Source organism: Melanotaenia boesemani, chromosome 7, assembly GCF_017639745.1.
Source record: "Melanotaenia boesemani isolate fMelBoe1 chromosome 7, fMelBoe1.pri, whole genome shotgun sequence".
Taxonomy (NCBI): Eukaryota; Metazoa; Chordata; class Actinopteri; order Atheriniformes; family Melanotaeniidae; genus Melanotaenia; species Melanotaenia boesemani.
The window spans coordinates 14,296,182-14,315,837 of NC_055688.1; the positions used below are offsets into that span (position 1 = coordinate 14,296,182).

A 19,656-nucleotide genomic window follows, 5' to 3' on the forward strand; every position below is an offset into this window, starting at 1 on the left:
TGCAGTATTTTAATTTTCTAAGATTTTGACCTGAGCCAATGCCGCCCCGTATATATGAAACATTCAGAACACACACAAGAAAACTTTGTCAGAGTAAAAATTTGTCATGAAAAATTTTTTTATAGGTGCAGGATGAAGAATTCAGTGACTACTGAGCGTGTTGTTGGTCTTTATAAGATGTTTTTTAAATGGAAGCGTTACGGTTAATGATTTTTCTTTTTTCTGTAAAATGGCACCTGGGGTTAAGTTACAAAATATTTAACTATTCCTTTCATTTTAACCATAATGCTTAGGACTTCAATTATTTAGATTAAAATTTGATAAGTTCCACTTGAAATACAACTAAAACTAAGTACTTGTTAAAAAAAGAAAAAAAGTAAAAATTGTCTCTAAGAAATTCTGCTAGTTTTCATGTATTTAAACTTCTTTTTTTTTTTAACCAAACCACATGATCACATTTATACCCATCTGACCTTCACATGCTCAATACACTAATTGTGTTTGTAAAAATTAAAGTGATTGAACAAGCAGCATTTTGTGTGCATCCAAACTCTCCATTACAAATTGGAAAAGATACAATGTATGATAATCCTATTACGGACCATAAACTTATTAAGAAAAATAGTCTTCAACCCAAAGTTCTTCACTTAAACATCATGACGCATGAAAATAATGCTCTAGTTTTACCAAAGTTCTCTTTTAATTTCATGCTTCATTCTCCATGGAGGGAGCATGATTTTTCTACAGTACACTTGATTAGATGTTTGTGCTTGGTGAGCTAAAGCATATTAAGACTACATTTCTTTCTGAAGTAAAATGAGGCAAGTTCCCTTTGTGTGTGATAGAAATGCAGATATTTGGAACATAACTTAAAACGTCATGGTGGCAACTGGACATGCATAAAAGCTTCTGAAATTGCTTACGTTTGACATAGAAAGCTTGAATGGAAGATCTTTTATTATGCAAAAATGTGATGTAATTGAGAGCTAAAGTGGCTGCAAGCTGAGATCCCACAGAAATTTTTGGCAAACAGAAATAACACCACAAGAGATTTGGTTTAATTTACAGATGTTTTTGGATCGCATGTTCATATTTATAATTTTATCTCACTAATATTTAATAAGTAATCTTGATGCAATCATCATCAAAACATTTTTCATTTAGAACCTTTTTGAACCAGTATGGCAAGTCTTTATGGCGCAAGTGTATTATTATTGTTTTAATCAATAATATGTAGCTCACTTTTAAGATTTTTTTTATATTCAGAACTGACCATAAAGATTTTTACTAATAGTTTCTGCTCCTGAAATTCAGGTCTTTATAGACGATATAGTAGTTCTGAAGAGCACAACAGGCAAACTTTGCTTTCTCCTTAACCAATTTGTATTTGTGTTTATGTAACCAGAGTAAAATCTGAGTAGGACTCAAAGCTGAACCAAGTATGTAACCATTTATTTTTATTTACATCTGTCTAGGCCAAGGCATTTTTGCAATGTTGGTTTTCAGCATTTAAGGCCAAAATCTTTTGGCAACTTGGAAACTTACTAAAAGGGAAGTCAAATGTGAGAGTTTTGTTCTAATTAGAAAGAGTGATACATTAAAACTGTGTTTCAGTTGTTGCTTTTTTAGAGACTATTTCTTCAAACATTTTTAAGTCAGACATGCACAAAAATTTACCTAACTGATTTTTATTGATTAGTGTTCATTCTCGACTGAATTTTTTTTTTATTTTTTCAATGCATGCAAATTTAATTTATGAGTAAATGGCTGATTAAGATGTGCTCACTGAATTAGACAAATTTCTGAAAACCCTTTCATGGAATCATCTACATTCTGAAATCTAGGTTAAAATAAGTGTCAGTTTCCAGTATGTGTTATTTTACAATCCTTAGCCTAAATCCTAAATCAGCTTGATACAGTATCATTTCCTGCACTCTCCTCAGTTACTAATTAAAATATATATATTTTAAAAAAGTTTGGTGTGAACAGAAAAATGCTGAAAGCCATGACCTTAAATTTGCATTAAATTCTACTTTATGCTTTCCTTTCTACAACACAATGTCCAAGGTTTCTGTCCTGGATGAGTTATCAGCAGCTGATAAAAAGTGTGCCGATTATAAAACAATGAGACACAAAAGCATCTCAGCCAAATGCCAGCCACCTTTGAGAAAAATTTCTACACCTCTTATCCATGGAACCTGTATCAGCTCGCATTCCTATTAGGCTTGTCTCTCTTCACAGACCCGTCTGCTGAAGTATAAATGCCAAATAAGAGAAAAACGCTATTGCACAGAGTAAACGAGGTTGAAAAACTAATTATTTCTTTTAATATTTTATCAGAAGTCAGTAAATATATCAAAACCTTTTCCAAATGACAATTATTCACAACTAATTTGCAACAGAAAATAGGTTTTGGAAGAGCTGTGAATTAATTTTATTATATATATATTTGTCAAATCACTGACTACATCTAATTGCTCAATACCTTCTTTCTCCTGTACATACATCTGATTATGTATTTTGATCCATTTGAGGTAACTTAAATAGCAGAACTAGCACTTCCAGCATTTGTATAAGATTAGGGAACAATCAGATGCTTCTATGGGGTTATTTAATATAGGCTTCTTAGACATGAAAAAAGGAAAATATAAAACCCTAAACCCTTTCACTTAAACTGTGGTTTTCTGCTTCTGGAGAAACTACAAACTAGAAAAGTAGTATTTTAGGAGTTAAACTTTCAGTAGTTCTTATTCATAGCATTTATTTTAAAGTCTTACTATGGGACGCCCCCCTGCATGTTCTTTAGGAGCACCTATCTCATTATCCAGTCCTGATTGGCTGGTGAACATGACACTGACGTCACCCTACCTTTAAGTAGCCTGACCTACAATGCAGCGTCATTCAAAAATCTTGCTTCGTTCGGTGCATATCTCATTCTCACGCTAGCTAGCTTAACTGTCCATAGACGGATCTCTCCAGCCCCAGCTTCCGTCGCCAGGCACTAGCTGCATCTCCCGGTCTTCCCCTTAGACCAGTGTTTCTCAATCCTGGTCCTCAGGGACCACTGCCCTGCATGTTTTAGAGGGGGCAAGACGTCAGCGCTACCGTGTTGCCAACATGCCACGCATGCACAGTTTTGACAACCGGTCACAACCCCGCTCTGCCACAAGATGGCTGCCTAACATCAGTTTCAGGAGCAGGGGCTGCAGAACTCACAGTCATGGCTGTCAGCCTGCAGTCCCTGAGGAAAGAGCAGTGGGCTGGCCTCTTGCCTTCAACTTGGGTGCAGAAAACAATTTCACTGGGATACACATCAAGTTGGAAGTTACATCTGTCTTGTAATCTCAACTGAAATACTAATTTTACAAGACTGGCCATGAACAAGAATGTGGATGAAAACCAACTTCAGTACAAGAGTGTTGCAAGATCTGTGTTACAACTGGCATGTAATTAAACTGTCGTGTCTCAGCAATGACGTGCACAGATAGAGCCACCTAGGTGGTGCTGAAGCACTTGCCCTTGCCGTTGGGGCTAAAAAAGTGCCCTTTTTATCAGAATCATTTTTTAATACACTGTGTATTGTATGTGCCCCACTATGCTGACGCAATCAAACACCCCTTACACACATGTGCAAACCCGTTTTGTTCCCATTATTTCTTTGGCAACGTGATCACACAAGGGGGGCACCACCGAGGCACATTGTAAGCATGTGCATTGCAGCAGCTGGACCGTTTGCGAAGTTACTTTCCACCACTCCACCTGCCACTACTCAGGTAATGCTGAACTATTTCAAGGGCACCTTTTGCTCTTAAACTAAGCCTGATACCAAAGTATTCGTCCCTGTTGTAAAGTAGCCTGTCTGTCTCATTACAGCTTAAACGGCTGAGTCTAAATCAGCAGACTGCCCACTTAACGAGCATGGCACTAATCAGTGATACCTTGCCAAATCTTAGGCTAAGAGGTCACTAACACAAATCACAAACACAGGTATGTTTGGCTTTTTCTTCCATGACATTTTCACGATGTATTCGTAAACCACATCACATAGTGTTCTCCAATTGTCCATCTCTTTTGTTGCAGACTGTAACAATTTGACAATTTTTTTCTTTATTCCAAGCAGCATTGTTCTAAGCGGTCTATTAACACTGTTGGCCTTGGCTTTTATCAATTGCAGCATGCCTAGAAAAGAGAGATTAGGAAAACAGAAGTTAAAAGAGCTACGCCAGGCAGCTCAGGGAAGCAGCTCTCTGCTGGCCTGGATGAAGCCATCAAGCAGCAAAGAGGATGAGGAGGAAGATGATGAAGGAGAAAGGTCAGAGCCAAGAGTCATGTTAACTGTTTAAGACCTTATAATTATTAATAAATAATTCCTTACATTTCTTTAGCACTTTACAATGATTGGGGGACCTCAGGTTTTTATAAATAAACTCTTCCACAGATTTTATTGAACCATGTAAAAATGTCCACAATGTGGTTTGGCAGCCAAATCTGGTACAAGCTATATTAGCCCAGTACATCATTTTGTAGCCCCACAAATATAAGTTCCATGTTAGGCCTTACAAAATTTATAGTTATCTTGTATTTACCATTGTAGGTAGGTGAACAATGAAATGCTGACTATCACAAATACCAATTTAGAATTTGTCTGCAGAACACAGCTAGTGGCGAGGCATTGAAGTCAGACTATGGCAGACTGGTGTTGGTCTTAGTGGTGTAATGCATTGGCTCTTGTCACTAAACAGTCTTACTCAAAGATGGATCACTCTATTCTCTCTTCTGTCCCACACCATCTACCAGCATGGAAGATGAGGAAGACAGGGACAGCAGTGTCAGATCAGTACCAGGTTCACGTACAGCAACATATTTCAATAAATATGCAAGTACATCAAAGCCTGTAATGTTTTGTTTGTTTTGTTTTTCCCCATACTATAATTAAACATAGGTGGTGGCTCCACATGCTCTGTAAAGTGCTTTTTTTTTTTTTTTTTTTTTTTAAAATGAGCACCTGCCCCTCAAAATGTCTGTGCATGCCCCTGAGCCTCAGTGAAGTCAAAGCACTGTCTCAAAGCATATACTTCAGCTAGCGATTACAAAGTCATGACATGTCAGTTGATTTTCATTCTCCATTTACCTACACCATGGTTTAATTAAAGAGCATCTACTTAAGAGCAGCTAATGATTTATTAATTTATTTTCCCAAGACTGATAAGTATCTGTTATGTAGATAACTACACTATCTGAATCAATTTTAGCATTTTGAAACTGCTAATTTCGTTAGTAATACACAGCTGAAGATAGCATTGACCATGCTGTTAGAAAACTGTGTTCTAGCATGTGAAACCCACTTTGACACAAATTAAAAACACATACAAACTGATGTACACTGAGAACAATAGCAGTAGCTATTCATCTGCTGCAGTATTCATAAATATTCTTTTCCAAATTTGACCACATAACACTTCAAACACTGAAGACAAACTTAAAATCTGACATCTTGTATGTTGCTGTGACAATCGGTCTGAACAGGTACCCATTGCTGGAGAAAGAATTTATTACATTTCCTTGTAAATATAAAATCTTAACATAGCCACATCCAGCTTCTGTATATTTGGGAGATAGAGCCACATTAATGCGTAAGAGGACAATTGTTGGTTTGCAAATTAAAGGTAACAGTACTTAATAAAACTGCACAAAATGATTAAGGGAACTCTCATTTCAGCATGAAAAATGTCTTTGGGTGTTAATATTTTAATAACAAGTGTCTTTTTTAAACTACACAATACATTAAATACAGAACACATTCAGTGTAAAAAAAATTTCCAGCACCACAACCCTCAAATCTTCAACTTTGCTACATCATTGATTTAGACAGGATTCAAAGATTTATTATCCTCTCCCATAAAATATATAAAGCACTCTCATTCCCTTCTTGTGATGACAGTTTCTACAAACAAGATGTTTTCATTTGACAATGCACTATCCCATTAGAGCTTTGAAAATGCAGTCAGCAAGGAGCCAGTCAACACGACACATGATGCCAAGAAAAAGATTGAGCAGTTTTTTAAACCCTTGGGGGAGGGAGAAAAAAATAATTTCACTTCAGTACATCAATGAAACGTATTCAAACCAATTTCCTTTAAAAAACACAAAAAAATAAAACCTCCAGAAAACAAATTTTCTGGAATCTGAATACATTTCAAATAATCGGAATTTAATAAAAAAATAAAAATAAAATTAATCAAATTTGGATAATAGTGGCACATTACATTCAGAATAGGATGATCTGGATTATTAACAAGAGTTTCAATCCTCACCTTAATCTCTCTAAACACCAAAGATCCCCACAGTGCCCCAACCAGACCATAGCCCTAAACAGAAAAAAAAAAAATCAGTTTATGGATCACAGACTACAGATTCCAATTAGTTACTTAATCCGCTTTCACCATGTCTAACAAAGACACACTTCTTTAAAAACACACAAAATAGAACCTTAAAAAGCCAAATAACAGTCTGACTGTTGTCAATCATCAAGATGGGTGGAAAATATGGATGGAATGAGAGTTGATGCTGTTGTGCACAGAACTTATTTTAGTTATGATGTATATAGATTCACTGACAAAAACATGCCAAAATCCCAGTGAGAGGGCACTTTCTTGATGAGCATTGATTTTAGAACCTTAAATTAGCATCCAATTGAGTCAGTTTTAATATACTATGAAAGAGGAGGGAGGAAAGAACAATGTTTAGTTATTTTCTTTGATTAAACTGGTAAACAATTTGTGATCTGATGACTTAAGAGCCCATCCTGAATGAAAAAATGGCAGCAAGGACATAAGGTGGTCATGTTATTTAGTACAGACTTTGCAGGTAAAGATCAGAAAAAGGACTTGTTCTAACACAATCAAAAGTGACTCATTTGGATGACTTAATTGTATGGACAGTAACGTTTTGATAAGATACGCTGCATTAGTGTTGATCACAGTATCAGTATTAATGTTAAGTGGCTAGTTTATTTCTTTGTCCATCACAAGGCAAAGCATAGAGCACGCCATTAGTGGTTGTGTGGAAAGCCCTTTTACCATAGACAGCAGACCCATAGGTGCCCACAACTAGAAAGCTTAAATGTAATTTATAAAAATAAAAATAAAAAGTGTTCAGGAACTACTTTATCTCCACTTTGAAATTAAGACTTTACTATTGCACAAATTGGGAATTTTAATGTCAGTGTATTCAAGTTAGTAGTTTTTTTTTTTTTTTTTTTTTTAAAAACAACCTTTCATCCTCAGACCCATTTCAGGACATCTTGCACTTACTGCAGTGACAATAGGATAGGCAATGACAGAACTCAAGTAGTTACTGGCCAGGAACCAACAGTATGTGCCCAATGCCCACATCAATCCAGATAAAAGCCCTGAAGAGGGAAAAAATGAAAAATTGGCCTTTCAGCAGTTCAGTTCATGAAATCTAACTTGAAATGCACATGAATTAAAAAGCAGCAAACCAGAGTTTAAATCTAAAAGCCATACTGTGTGTTCAGTTTGGGAAACTGGAAAACATGACTGCATATTCAGCTGAGCTAAAGGAAGCTGCTGTGCTACATTTCTTCAACAGCTGATTCTTCCAGTCTTCGTTAGGGTCAAACTGGAACTATTATTAGATGTTCTGTAGCCTCTAGGGCACAACAACTCAGTGGTTCAGAAAAAGAAAATAATCTGGTGGAAAGTAGGAAGAGAATCCCCAATTTTAAAACTGCTCAAGACGAGTCACATACATTATCAAATTATAGCCCTATGCACTGTATAAGAAATTCTGACATACCTTGTACAAGAATGGTTAATTGATGTAAATAACGTTTAATGATGTATAAAATGATCATGCAAAAATGCTACCTGGCAGGATGGCTCTGGAGTAAACCCTGGGCTTATTCTTCATGGCAGCACAGTAGACAGCAAAGTACACCGTACTTGTAACAAAAATGCCTGAGTTCTGCGCATAGACATAATCCACGTCTGTGAAATGAAAAAGAAAGAAAGCATAATCAAGTCATTACTAAACCAGGCTCTCTGGAGGAGCTATCCTATCAACAAACAGAACTGTTCTGATAGAGAAGACATTTTAATTTAATTTTCATTGTTTGCTTGATTAGAGAACAATGGTAAATTGAAGGCTTAAAATAAAAAGAAGGAGTTATCAAACAGTGAGATCATACCATAGACACTGGCTCCATAGAAAATGCTATCATGGCACGATGAATGGCTCTTTATGTAGAGGACAGGTATAAAACACAAACCATACAGAAGGCCTACCACAACAGCAAGCAGACAACCACTGCTGAAAGGAATACAAGACAGAGTAAAGAACTGAATGAAAGATGCAATTAAGTCTCTTCTTAAACCTTGTTCAATTTCTATGTTAATTTCAACATTTGTTTTCAAAGCTAAAGAACAAAATATTCATGCTTTCAAGCTCATGTTGCTACCTAAATTAAAACTGAATTCATATTGCTTTAATTCAGATTTTTTAATAACTAATGCTTTAAAAAGTCTTTTTATTTTTCTTTCTTTTTCTTAAAACGAAGCTGGCAGGCAGCTGGAGAATTAATGAAGCAAGCCACAATTTTAAGCAGGGATCTCCAACTCTGGTCCTCGTGAGCTACTGTCCTGCAGGTTTTGGATTCTACCCTGATGCAACACACCTGACTCAAACCACTGGGTCATTAACAGGTTTGCGCAGAGGTGTGTTGTAGTAGGAGACATCTAAAACCTGCAGGACAGTAGCTCACAAGGACCGGAGTTGGAGACCCCTGATTTAAAGGCTTCATTTAAATCTTAAATGTCATTCTTGCTCTGGGTTTTGTGTTGGGAGAAATTTAAAAAAGAAAAAGAAAAAAAATCCATTAAAGTAAATTTACCTTGCAAACTATTTTTGTGCACACAGCTCAATGAGCTAAAGGGAACTCACATGAAACGCCTATTTTTTGGTCCAATGGCATCTATCCAGAACGCAGATGAATGTGGTGCATAACTTCCTGAATTTGTTCTCTGCAAAGACAGTCTAATTAGTCACAATGTATTTGAAACCATAGCAGAGTAAAAAAAAGTCAGAAACAAGTCAAAGTTCCCAAAATTTGATTTGACAAAAGAACAGAAGAGCTTTCACCTTTTTAGAGATGGCATATCAAACAGTGAAGAGCTAAAGAAAATTAACTCAGCTCATGGTATACCCACTCTGTCAATTAGCAGTGGAATCGATTCCAACTCAGGATGGAGCTCCACTTCAGTTTTCACAAAGAAAAAGATCAAGCCACTAAAAAAAACCCAACATGCATAATGTATAATCAAATGTTAAGTTATGGCAACTATAAGGTTGTAACAGATAAAACACTGAGCAACACTAGAGATGTGGGAGTCATTACTTTATAAGGTACAGCTTACCTAAGTAAACACAACCCGGCGCCACAATAATTTAATACTGGTCTGGAAACATCCTGAGCATCAATCCCAAACCAGCCAAATCTGAGAAAGACAGGTGCATCCAGTTTGATATTTTCAAATTAAAACTTTAACATCTGTTATTTAAAAGAAAGAAAGAAAACTGTTTTAAAAAAAGACTAGAAATATAACTTCAATCCATTGTAGATCATACATTAATCTGACTCACCTTGAACTGGCCCAGCCCATCAACATGCTAGAGGATCCCCAAAGTAAAATTCCAAGACCAAGGCCAATGGATTTAACAATGGTAACAACTGCAATATTCCCTGAACCACAAGGACAGAAGAAGCATGCTTATGTTCGCATGACCTGCAAATGCATGAACTCCAACTTATTGAAACTGTTAGAATGACAATCTTTGCCACATTTATATGATCTCAAGTTTCAATACAAAGTGGGAGTATACCGTTTTGACTGGCAATCAAACTGAATTGATCAGAATAATTTAACCCTGGTCAGCATAGAAATCAGTTTGTCATTATGCTGTTAGCAACCACAGAAATAACTGTATCCAGCTATGTGAGATTATTCATGCAATATCTATATATCAGCTATTTGAAGTGACTTATAGTGGAAATGGAAGATGAACTGTTGCAAAAAGCCATCTGTTGTGCTATATGACAAAACGGCATATAAATAGCAGAGTGACTTTTACTTGTAATTACAAATATACCTGTAGTCCAGATCACACCTCCAACCATTGCAAAAGGGTAGAATTTGGGTGAATGAAGCAACAAGTTTCCAAGGATAGATACAACCCATATTGCTGCACAGGTTACCCATTGAAAAAACATACCTTAAAAGGGCACAGAAATCATGAAAAACATGAAAATCTCACCACTTCACAAGCATATTAGATGTGCAAAAATTAAATGACTAATAACTGAATGCTTACCGTCCCCAGTCTCTATTCTTTTGACAGGAACAAAATTGCTGCCATACAACAGTACAGCAGCAATGTTTGCAGTCAACCCATAAGCAAAATGTGACATATTGTTGGAGTTACTGGAGAAATTAAGCATTTCCACAGTGTAACTTCCAGTAGTTTCATCACCATCTTTTGTATCTGTAGGAGTTTAACATCCAAGAAAGAAGAATAAAAATACATAGACCCAGACCCACTTTCACCACACATCAATCACAGTACTACCACTAATCTGAAGTTGTCATTGAAAACTATGCATTGAATTGTGCGATTATGGTAATCGAAATACTGTTGAGCCTTTACTTTTATTACTGGTTGTGAAAATCAATCACTTGTGCATTATTCTGCAGAATGACAACCCCTCATTGTATGCAAGCCTCCATATATAATTATTGGTCTAACCTAGCTCCTCTAAATCTTTCTACCTATGTCTAAAAGCCAGAATTAATATGAATTTCAATCTTTTTCTATTCTACAGATGGTGGTCCTGAGACTGAAAACAAAACTTGGGGGGAAAGAAACTATTAAATACATGAATCCAATTCTCTAACTGAATTGAAACAATGAAAAACTTTTTGGAGGTCTTTAATCAGATTATGTGAAAAGCTTGAGAAGGAAACTCTCTTGGTCAATGTAAATGCTTCTAATATTCTTTGTATAATTCATACCATCATGCATTTCATGTAGTTAATGTTGGCTTCAGTTTTACTTGTGTTTGATACTACTACTACTACTACTAGTAGTATTATTATTATTATTATTATTATTATTATATCTTTAATAGTGGGCCAAAGAAACATCTTTTGGTCTTTCATGGTTCTACAAGTTGAAAAATATTCAGCTTATTCATAATGAATGTGTGGTCAAGGTGCCTTCTGCACCAGATCATTCTTAAAAGAGATTTTTCATCTCAGTTGGATTCATTCTGGCTAAATAAAAGATATATATATATATATATATATATATATATATATATATATATATATATATATATATATATATATATATATATATATATATATTCAAAGGAAAAAGGTTAACCTACCTGTAGTGCCATGGCAACTCAGCATCAATAACGACACAACAAATAAAATCAGAGATGAGTTGTTGGGCATAATAAAAATAAAAGTTTATCTCTTGGCGTCACTGGTACACAACGTTAAAAATTTGCCAGAAGCCGCGTGCGTCTGAACTGGGGGGAAAACGAGGGCTAGCCAGGTGCTGCTAATTATCTAATCAGCAGATCTGCCACATTAAACCAGCAGAGGATGCACAAAACAAATGCGAATCAAAATATTAGATGCGTTCTGACAGAATTATTTTAATGAATTGTCTTGGTCATGTTTTAAGGTAAAGCGTCTAACTAATGTTTAGACGCTTTTAAAAATTAATTTCTTAGTCCTAAAATAACTTTAGTCTGATGACTCATTCCTCTGGCACAACACAATAGGTCTATATTTCACTTGTTTTTATTGAGATCGGGAAATCCTTTGCTGTTGCCCCTTGTCAGAGGAAATATTTGTTTCTTCTAGTTAATACTTCCTCCTCTTTATTCTGTTCTGTGGCTTTATGAACTAAATATGTCGCCATCCTGCCGTCAGCTCATTAGGTTAAAGTGAACCACCAGATGTCGCTGGAAACGCGCGAAATAAGAGAAGCTCTTTAAAAACTTCAATTAGATTAATTTATATTCAGTTGTTTATTCTTTTAAGCCCTGTATTTAGCTCTAAAGCCAGATAAATCTTCAAAAGGATTAAGATGCACCTGCTAGTTATTCTAAAATGTTGCAAGAAAGCTGATAGCCGACACCCTAATATACTGTCTTGATGGTCTAATGTTGCATTTAATTAAGTCTTTAATCATATTCTTGCTGTATTGCATCATAAAAAAAATAATAAGCCTAAATAAATAAATAATCAGGCAGGCAGGCTTTTCCCTAACCTATTAAATATATGTACATATGCATATCTAAAATATGTACATACACATATATTAAAAGGTTTTAAGTTTCCTCAGACTTGGTATGGAGGGTCATTTCCCAGATTGGTTCATCCTCCAGATGTCTGCACTCTGGTCACAAAGCCTGCCTTCCAAAAATGAGTTTAGGAAGCTGTGCGCTCCTCCCCAATTTGAGCTTGATGGAAAAAAAGACACTCAACTGTTATAATGACATGAGTTCAAATGGGGAAGTCCTGGATTCACTGGCTATGGATAATTCATTTAAAACTAACGATCAATTACCGGAGGTGCTTTCATTCCAAAAGAAGTTTGTTAATTGCGACTATATGTCTGGTCTATTTGTTTTTCGTGGTTTCACATTTTGGACACTTGCAGCAACGCCGTGGCACAAGGACTGATGAGGACAAGGACCTGCATGTGCATGAATTTTATAATTTGGACTTTCACGGCGCACTGCCAAGCTCAGCTGACATGCAGAGAGTTGCTGAGTTTGTTGTCCCGACTCGATCAAATGTGGTGTACATAACGTTGAAATCTAAGCGTTTCAAACCAGCACATATACGAGGCACAATCCGACCAAAGCTGAGGAAAAAAACAAAGAGACCTAAAAGGATAAATCAGTCAATTACGCAAAACAAACTACGCACTTTAGAGCGGGACAAAGGCCAAATGAAGTTCGCTTCCAATATGTCCTGGAAAGGAACCGGCGATGTGGATTATAACTCAGTGAACGTAATACATAACTCGTTTTTAAATACTGTGGACTCACAGATTAGTTCAATCCGAATTTACAGCCAACGGGCACCGCCATGGTTCAGTGCACGTGACTTGAAAAGCATGCGCTTTCTTGCAGATGCCAAAGTTTTGCGCATAAAAGAATTCTTCCGAGGAGACGCTCCATCACTTCTGATATTTGAGGGTGAGACTAGAGCCCCTGTGGCCTACCAAAAACACTTAAAAGGAAGAGATGTATGCGAAGGGCAGTGTGGAATCATCTGCAGCCCCGTGGATAACACGGAGGTATTTGCTTTCCATTTGGACAGGGTGCTGGGGCTTAACAGGACATTGCCAGCGGTAAGCAGAAAGTTCAGCCTCTTACACGGTAGGTCATTGGGCACGAGGGTAAATTTGTTTTTATTGTCTGATCGTCCGTTTAAAAATGTCTGGGCAAATGAATGACCTTTTCCAACAAACTGATAATAAGAATAATACTACCCTATAATGCACACTTTGTAGAGATGTCATATTAAGCATTAATATGCTTCCCACAGATTTATTACAGAATATAAATGTTCTGTGTATTGTGGTAATCATTAAATCACTTTTTGCAACTGTTATTTACTCTAAATTATTATAAAATTTAGCACTGTGTTTTAGGACTGCTTTAGGTCTGTTTAACCAGACCTAACATACAAAAGTTGTGATGTTTCTCAAAAGCACAAAAATAACAGAAGCAACACAAAGCAGAAACATTCACACTTTTACCTTCAGAGAACTACATAGTAGGTCTATTGCCTTTCAAAAGATATAGATTTGTATTAGTATAATATACCACACAAGCCTTCTGTCTTTCTTTTCTTCCTTCCATCACCATCATACCATCAGCAACTAATGTCGGCATATGTATTCATATAATACATGAAATATTTATGGAGACACAGCAGATAAACAGGAAATCATATGATTCCAGCCTCAGGCCTTGGCCTGATGAGTCTGAAGTTGTCTCTGCTGTTTTGTCTCCTTTTAGCTATTTATCAGAGAAATTGTTTCAGGAAATGTTGTGTATATATTTTTTTTCTTTTCTTGATACATCATGTGAACAAAATGACAACATCAGTGTAGTGAAAGCCCCTACCAAAGGAAGGGAACTGTGGAAACATATAAGTGTTATCTTGGGAAACATTCTGGCTCACTCTCTCCTGTGTTATTCTGCTCCATTTCCCAGAGCAGAAAATGAGGTTATACTTGAGCTAAATTGAATAAAAAGTGTATCCATGACCCAGTTAGGTTTTGATTGTAACAGTTATTTAAACAGGACTACGTAATCCCTCTATCCTCTCTTTAGATGGCCAGTCCTGCCCAGTAGTGTCATGGGATGCATCACTGTATCCAGAAGGCGTTGCTGCAGCCCTGACCACTGTCAAGTTAACATGGGGGGAATACCAGAGCTCTCTTAAACAGAGGTGCTGGTATAAAAACATCAGCCCAAAGCCTGACTCTGGCTGCTCCACAATTCATCACTATGAGTGGAGCAAATTGGCTCTGTTTGACTTCTTGCTACAGGTAAGAAAGGCTGTTTGACAAATAAAATCTAACTTTTCCCATGACATCACAGGCAAATGTGATAAATTCCACATCTTAAAAAAAATAGAAAAATGCAGCTGCAGTTTCATGCTCTTGGGTTTAACTTTCTCTTGTGAAACTCTTCTCACCCCACTAAATTCCAACAGCATTTCCTGTGACCTTTGAAGACTTTCACCCTGCTGTCTGTCGTCATCACCGTGCTGCAAAAGATCTTGAACTGTAATTTTTCATGTACTCATTGTTGAGCAAATGAACATAATCATAAAAGTAATGCAAATTTTAATAGTTTCTTAAGAACGGTTTATAGGTAACAATATCTGAAAAGTATGGACACCAAATAGATATTAATTTCCTTCTTTGGCCTTTGTCCATCTGCATTGTGAAGAACCATCTGGTTAGCTTTGTTAAAATTATTTTCCTTTATACATCAGAACTGATTCATATTCTACTGCCAATCATCATTTAACACAAGTTACCCAGAGCCACTGGAAGCCATCCTAATCCGTGCTGTCATCCTCCATCCACGTACACAGATGATGCTTCAAAAATTAAACCTTTCTAAATCGTCTCTTTCATTATAAGTACTAAAAAAATCTGCAGAGAAAGAAATGCTAACTTAAGTTGACATTTTGGTATTAAATGCAATATGAAAAACAAAAACAGCCAAATAATTTAAAAAAGGAAACAGATATGAAGGATTATTATTGGAGTGTTTTGTCTGTTACTATATTATTTCTATGTCAAACCCAATTTTAATAGCAAACTAGCAAATATGTTAAGACACACAGACCTCATGTCTAGTTATAAAAATGTAAATTCATTCAATCAGCGCAGGGTTTGAGGAAGAGTGGGTGGAATTATCAGAGAAATGTTGGCTTGATTTAAATGTAGCCTGGATTTTCCGGATGGATTTAATTTTAGCCCTGTGATGGACTTGGCAATAGCAATCTGTCCAGGGTGTACCCTGCCTTTCATCTCTATACCATCTGGGAGATAGGCTCCAGCCCCCCTACAACCCTGAATTTGATTAAATGGATGTGATGGTTGTGTATATGTATGTATGTATGTATGTATGTATGGATGGATGGATGGATGGATGGATGGAATTAATTGTCTCCTGAGTAATGGCATGTGAGAATGTTTATTCATGTTACTGCTATCTGCTTGGTCCTTTTAAACCAGCCTTTGAATGGTAAGCAAGTCACCTCTGAAACCTACAAGTGAGATACTGCATTCTCCTACTTTGGTATTCCCACCTGAAACCTACTCCTCAAAATGAGATAATTTAGCATTAAGTGCAAAAAATGATGAGATTTCTGATTGAATTTTTGGTCACAAGTCCCTATAGATAAAGCAGGTGTTACTCGAGAGAAGATGCTGTCTGTTTAGCTTAAGAGGATTCCCTGTCTAATCATGTGCTTCAGCACTGTGGAGGCCTCAATGAGAGATTGATTTCAGTCAAATAATACAGTAACATTAGTGCCAAATTGACACTGTGAAGACCAAGCTGCAGAAGATATTTTCTTTGCAACCTTCTCTTTGCTTTATCATGGGATAAAACGATTATGTTGTCAGCAAGACGTAGCTAATGAAACAGGAAAACAGGGCATGAATAACAATCTAAAAAAAAAAAAAAAAAAAATCTCAGTTCTGATAATATTTTCTGAATAAATATGAACTGCTCCTCAGATTCACAATCGTCTGGATCTGAGCTGTTGTGGGTTCAGACCTCGGCAGGAAGATGAGTGTGTTCAACTAGGCCACCATGCTGCATGTGGGGACCCGAACAACATACAACTGGCCAACATCATCAACAGGGATTATGACCCCAGACACCTGGTGTTCACTAACAACAAGGGGTTCTTTGACCGCAACGAGGACAACTTGGACTTCAGGCTGCTGGAGGGAATTAAGGAGTAAGATCACAAACATCCATCATGCAATAAATACTCACATCTTTAATACAGTTTTCGTTTATATTTTATATATATATATATATATATATAATTAGAAAAAATCTAATGAACATAATATTTACTTCGAACAGCAATAGTTTTATATTTAAATGGATTTCAGTGGATGACTGAATTAAATAATAGACACCAGTGCGCAGGGCCCAGGGCCCCAAGAGCCCAGTAGCTTTTTAACTCGTACTGCTCTGGTGGATCTCTGGTTATCTCAGTGTCTTTGTCCTGCGCGGCTGTTTCCTTCCTCTCCTCCTCCTCCTCTAATGTTGTTCCATGAATCATGACGGCTGTCATTGATTGATGCTTTTTTCTCTTGTTCCGTTGTTTATGGTTCAGCTGAGAAGAAGGAAACTAGCGGTTCATGATTCACACCGTTACATATTAATCCCAAAGTATTGTTTTTGGCAGGGCCCTTTGCTAACACAGTAGTTAGTTGGTGGCTGGTGAGTTTATACTTCAGATATGTAGTAGGGTCAGTCTAGAAATGTTCTTATGGTGCACTAATGAAGAAAAGGGGGCACAAATGAGATCTATGTTTAGATAGATTTTATTAAATATTAAACTGATTATTCCAGATTATTAGATTATTCTAGATTTCAGATAATTCAGTTGAATTTCCATTTATACCCGTGCACAGTTCCATGAAGACTGTAGTCAAGCTGTATAACATCTCTGTTGTAGATCTGTCTGATTTCTGACAAAGCAAATGATGAACAAGTAGGTATTTGTCCTGGCACTTAATTTGCAGCTATTTTACTACAAGGTTCATTAATAATTATTCAGTTTACTTCCTGCTTCTCTACAACATCTGCTGTCATTGTCAATATAATTGCTTTTACAGTTAATAAGCAAACATGATGACAATTTCAAAGGCAAAATGTAACACATTTTTGCTGCTATGCCACTGCATGCAATTGCTTTACCTGTCAGCATCACCTCAACTAATTGCCTTCATTTTACAGTTCTTTCTTTGACAAATGAACAACTTTTTGTATTTTTAGGTTTCCAGAGCAAGCAGTGTCTGTGCTGAGGAGCAGGAAGCTGAGAGAGAAACTTCTCCAGTCTCTGTTTCTGGATCAGAGGTATTGGGAAAGCCAGGGCGGCAGACATGGCATCGACAAGCTGATTGATGTTATTGAAAGACGAGCCAAGGTCCTCCTCACATACATCAATGCTCATGGGATCAAAGTCATCACAATGGATGTTTGATGAAAGTCATGCAAGTTAAATGGCCAAATGATTCACATGGACAAAGTAAATAAATGTTTTGGTCATTGTTTTGTTAGTTATCAAACTGTTTTTTTTTTCTTTAATAAGCCACAGTTGGAATAAAAATTCCAGCATATTAGCAAACTGAGATGTGGAAAAACTTAAAACCCACTTGGAATCTTTATAGTGACACAGTTATATGTATCATATGTTTTGCACTATGCATAATTTTTAATGCACTGGGTCACCAAGATGTATTCAATGACCAGAAAAAGCAGACAGGAATTTTCTTCTTTTGTTTCTCTCTCTATTTTCGTTTGTTTTCAAGGAAGCGTGTAGAATAACCAGAGTCATCAGCTTTTGCCTTTTGGAATGTTAACCTTTCATCACAAGAACACAATAACAAATCATGCAAGTAAACTGAAGTTAATGTTCTTTGACTGGCTTCATTTTTTTCTTCCCAAAAGCCAGCACGCTGACAATTATGTAAAGAATTTTGTGTTTTTATAAGTTGTACTCCTCTTCAAACCCTCCAGCAGGAGCAATTATTATTAATTTGTATGAATGGAATGCACTTTTTTCAGAAGGTGAAATGAGTTTTGGCATAACTGGGCTTAAACAAACTATACTTCACGGTGAAATATTATTACCTACACTGTTTTAAATTAAACACTTTTATTTATCTTTTTTAAACATTTACAACATTATGCAAACATTAGACATTGCACAATTACCCAGAGAGCTCATGTCATGTTTAATTGTGTGCTGGTGATTGATGTACATTGATTGTACACGAACAAAGAAAGACTTCTAAGAAAAGAGATTCCATAGTTTCTTTTCACTATAGAAGTATTTGTACCTATCGGTAGATTCACCATTCATATTTATTTGTTTTTGTACTTTCTTTTTTTATTGTTGTGGAAATTTCAACTTAAAATGTTTAATAAAAGCATTTGTCTGTCAAAGTGATGATAGTTCTTGTAGAAACTTTGAGCATTTTTTAGTTGGCAAATCACCCTAACTGAGGCGAAAATGTCACTTTTAAATAGCTCCTAAAATTACATACAAGCAATATGTCCACTTGGTATGATTTAAAGCACAGACAGAAATAGTCTGTGGTTCAGAAATCTGAGCCAGAGTGCTGTCTGACTTTTATCCTGTCGTAAACACAGTGCTTTGGGCTCTGAGAAATGGAGTTGACGAGGCTTTGTGGGTTATTTTCTTCTGTTGCTGCCATGAATTCATTGGGCTGTTATTTTAACCTCTATGCACCCACATTAATGCATCAGTAGGTTCAATGTCTTTGTGTGTTTGTGTTAGAAAGACCCCTTCAGTTCGAAGCCTGCTCCACACCGGAACTTTTCACACATTCGTATGCTTATTCTCACACAAAAACATACACAGACAAAACATAACCTTTACATGTGAGGTGATTTTAAAGATACATGCAGACACATAGGTAAGCATTTGGAGCTTGACCTTTCTTGACCTTTTACCCCTCCTACCAAATTCAGCCCCACTCAGTAAAATTAGATCGTTGTAAATATTCGAGGTCAAGGTCTGCACTCCAAATGGATGAACAAGCCTTTATAAACAATGACTTGCAGTCTATCAATCAGCTCAGAGTTAAATATGAAGGCTAGGATAGTGAAATAAAAACTATATTTATCATATACCGAATGACACTAAAATCCATTTCCTAAGATTCACAGTTTGAAAACACAGAAAACAACCAGCCTTGTTCACTCCAAAGATAATTTTGAAGCTCAGCAATTGTGTCATATTGCATCTTCTTTGT

At 36.4% G+C, this 19,656-nt stretch overlaps 2 protein-coding genes across 3 annotated transcripts; one reads left to right on the forward strand and one right to left on the reverse strand.

The window, feature by feature from the left end:
- Nucleotides 1–5,561: 5,561 nt before the first annotated feature.
- tmem144b (transmembrane protein 144b) lies at nucleotides 5,562–11,631 on the reverse strand. Of its 2 annotated transcripts, none has more exons than XM_041990493.1 (12): nucleotides 11,465–11,631; nucleotides 10,390–10,560; nucleotides 10,168–10,290; nucleotides 9,661–9,760; nucleotides 9,435–9,515; nucleotides 9,228–9,306; nucleotides 8,962–9,041; nucleotides 8,210–8,331; nucleotides 7,890–8,009; nucleotides 7,314–7,411; nucleotides 6,315–6,368; nucleotides 5,562–6,068 (listed from the first exon to the last, which is right to left on the reverse strand). In XM_041990493.1, exons 1-12 carry the CDS (start codon nucleotides 11,532–11,534, stop codon nucleotides 5,985–5,987), a joined length of 1,182 nt encoding a protein of 393 aa, XP_041846427.1. In that variant the 5' UTR covers nucleotides 11,535–11,631; the 3' UTR covers nucleotides 5,562–5,984. The 2 variants fall into 2 exon arrangements, with proteins under 2 accessions (XP_041846427.1, XP_041846428.1); XM_041990494.1 differs by having other exon boundaries at nucleotides 5,566–6,068; nucleotides 8,210–8,328.
- Nucleotides 11,632–12,346: 715 nt separating this feature from the next.
- On the forward strand, nucleotides 12,347–18,827 carry gask1b (golgi associated kinase 1B). Its single transcript, XM_041991202.1, has 4 exons — nucleotides 12,347–13,480; nucleotides 14,444–14,661; nucleotides 16,372–16,598; nucleotides 17,651–18,827. The coding sequence occupies exons 1-4, from the start codon at nucleotides 12,601–12,603 to the stop codon at nucleotides 17,856–17,858; spliced, it is 1,533 nt and encodes a 510-aa protein (XP_041847136.1). The 5' UTR covers nucleotides 12,347–12,600; the 3' UTR covers nucleotides 17,859–18,827.
- Nucleotides 18,828–19,656: the final 829 nt, after the last annotated feature.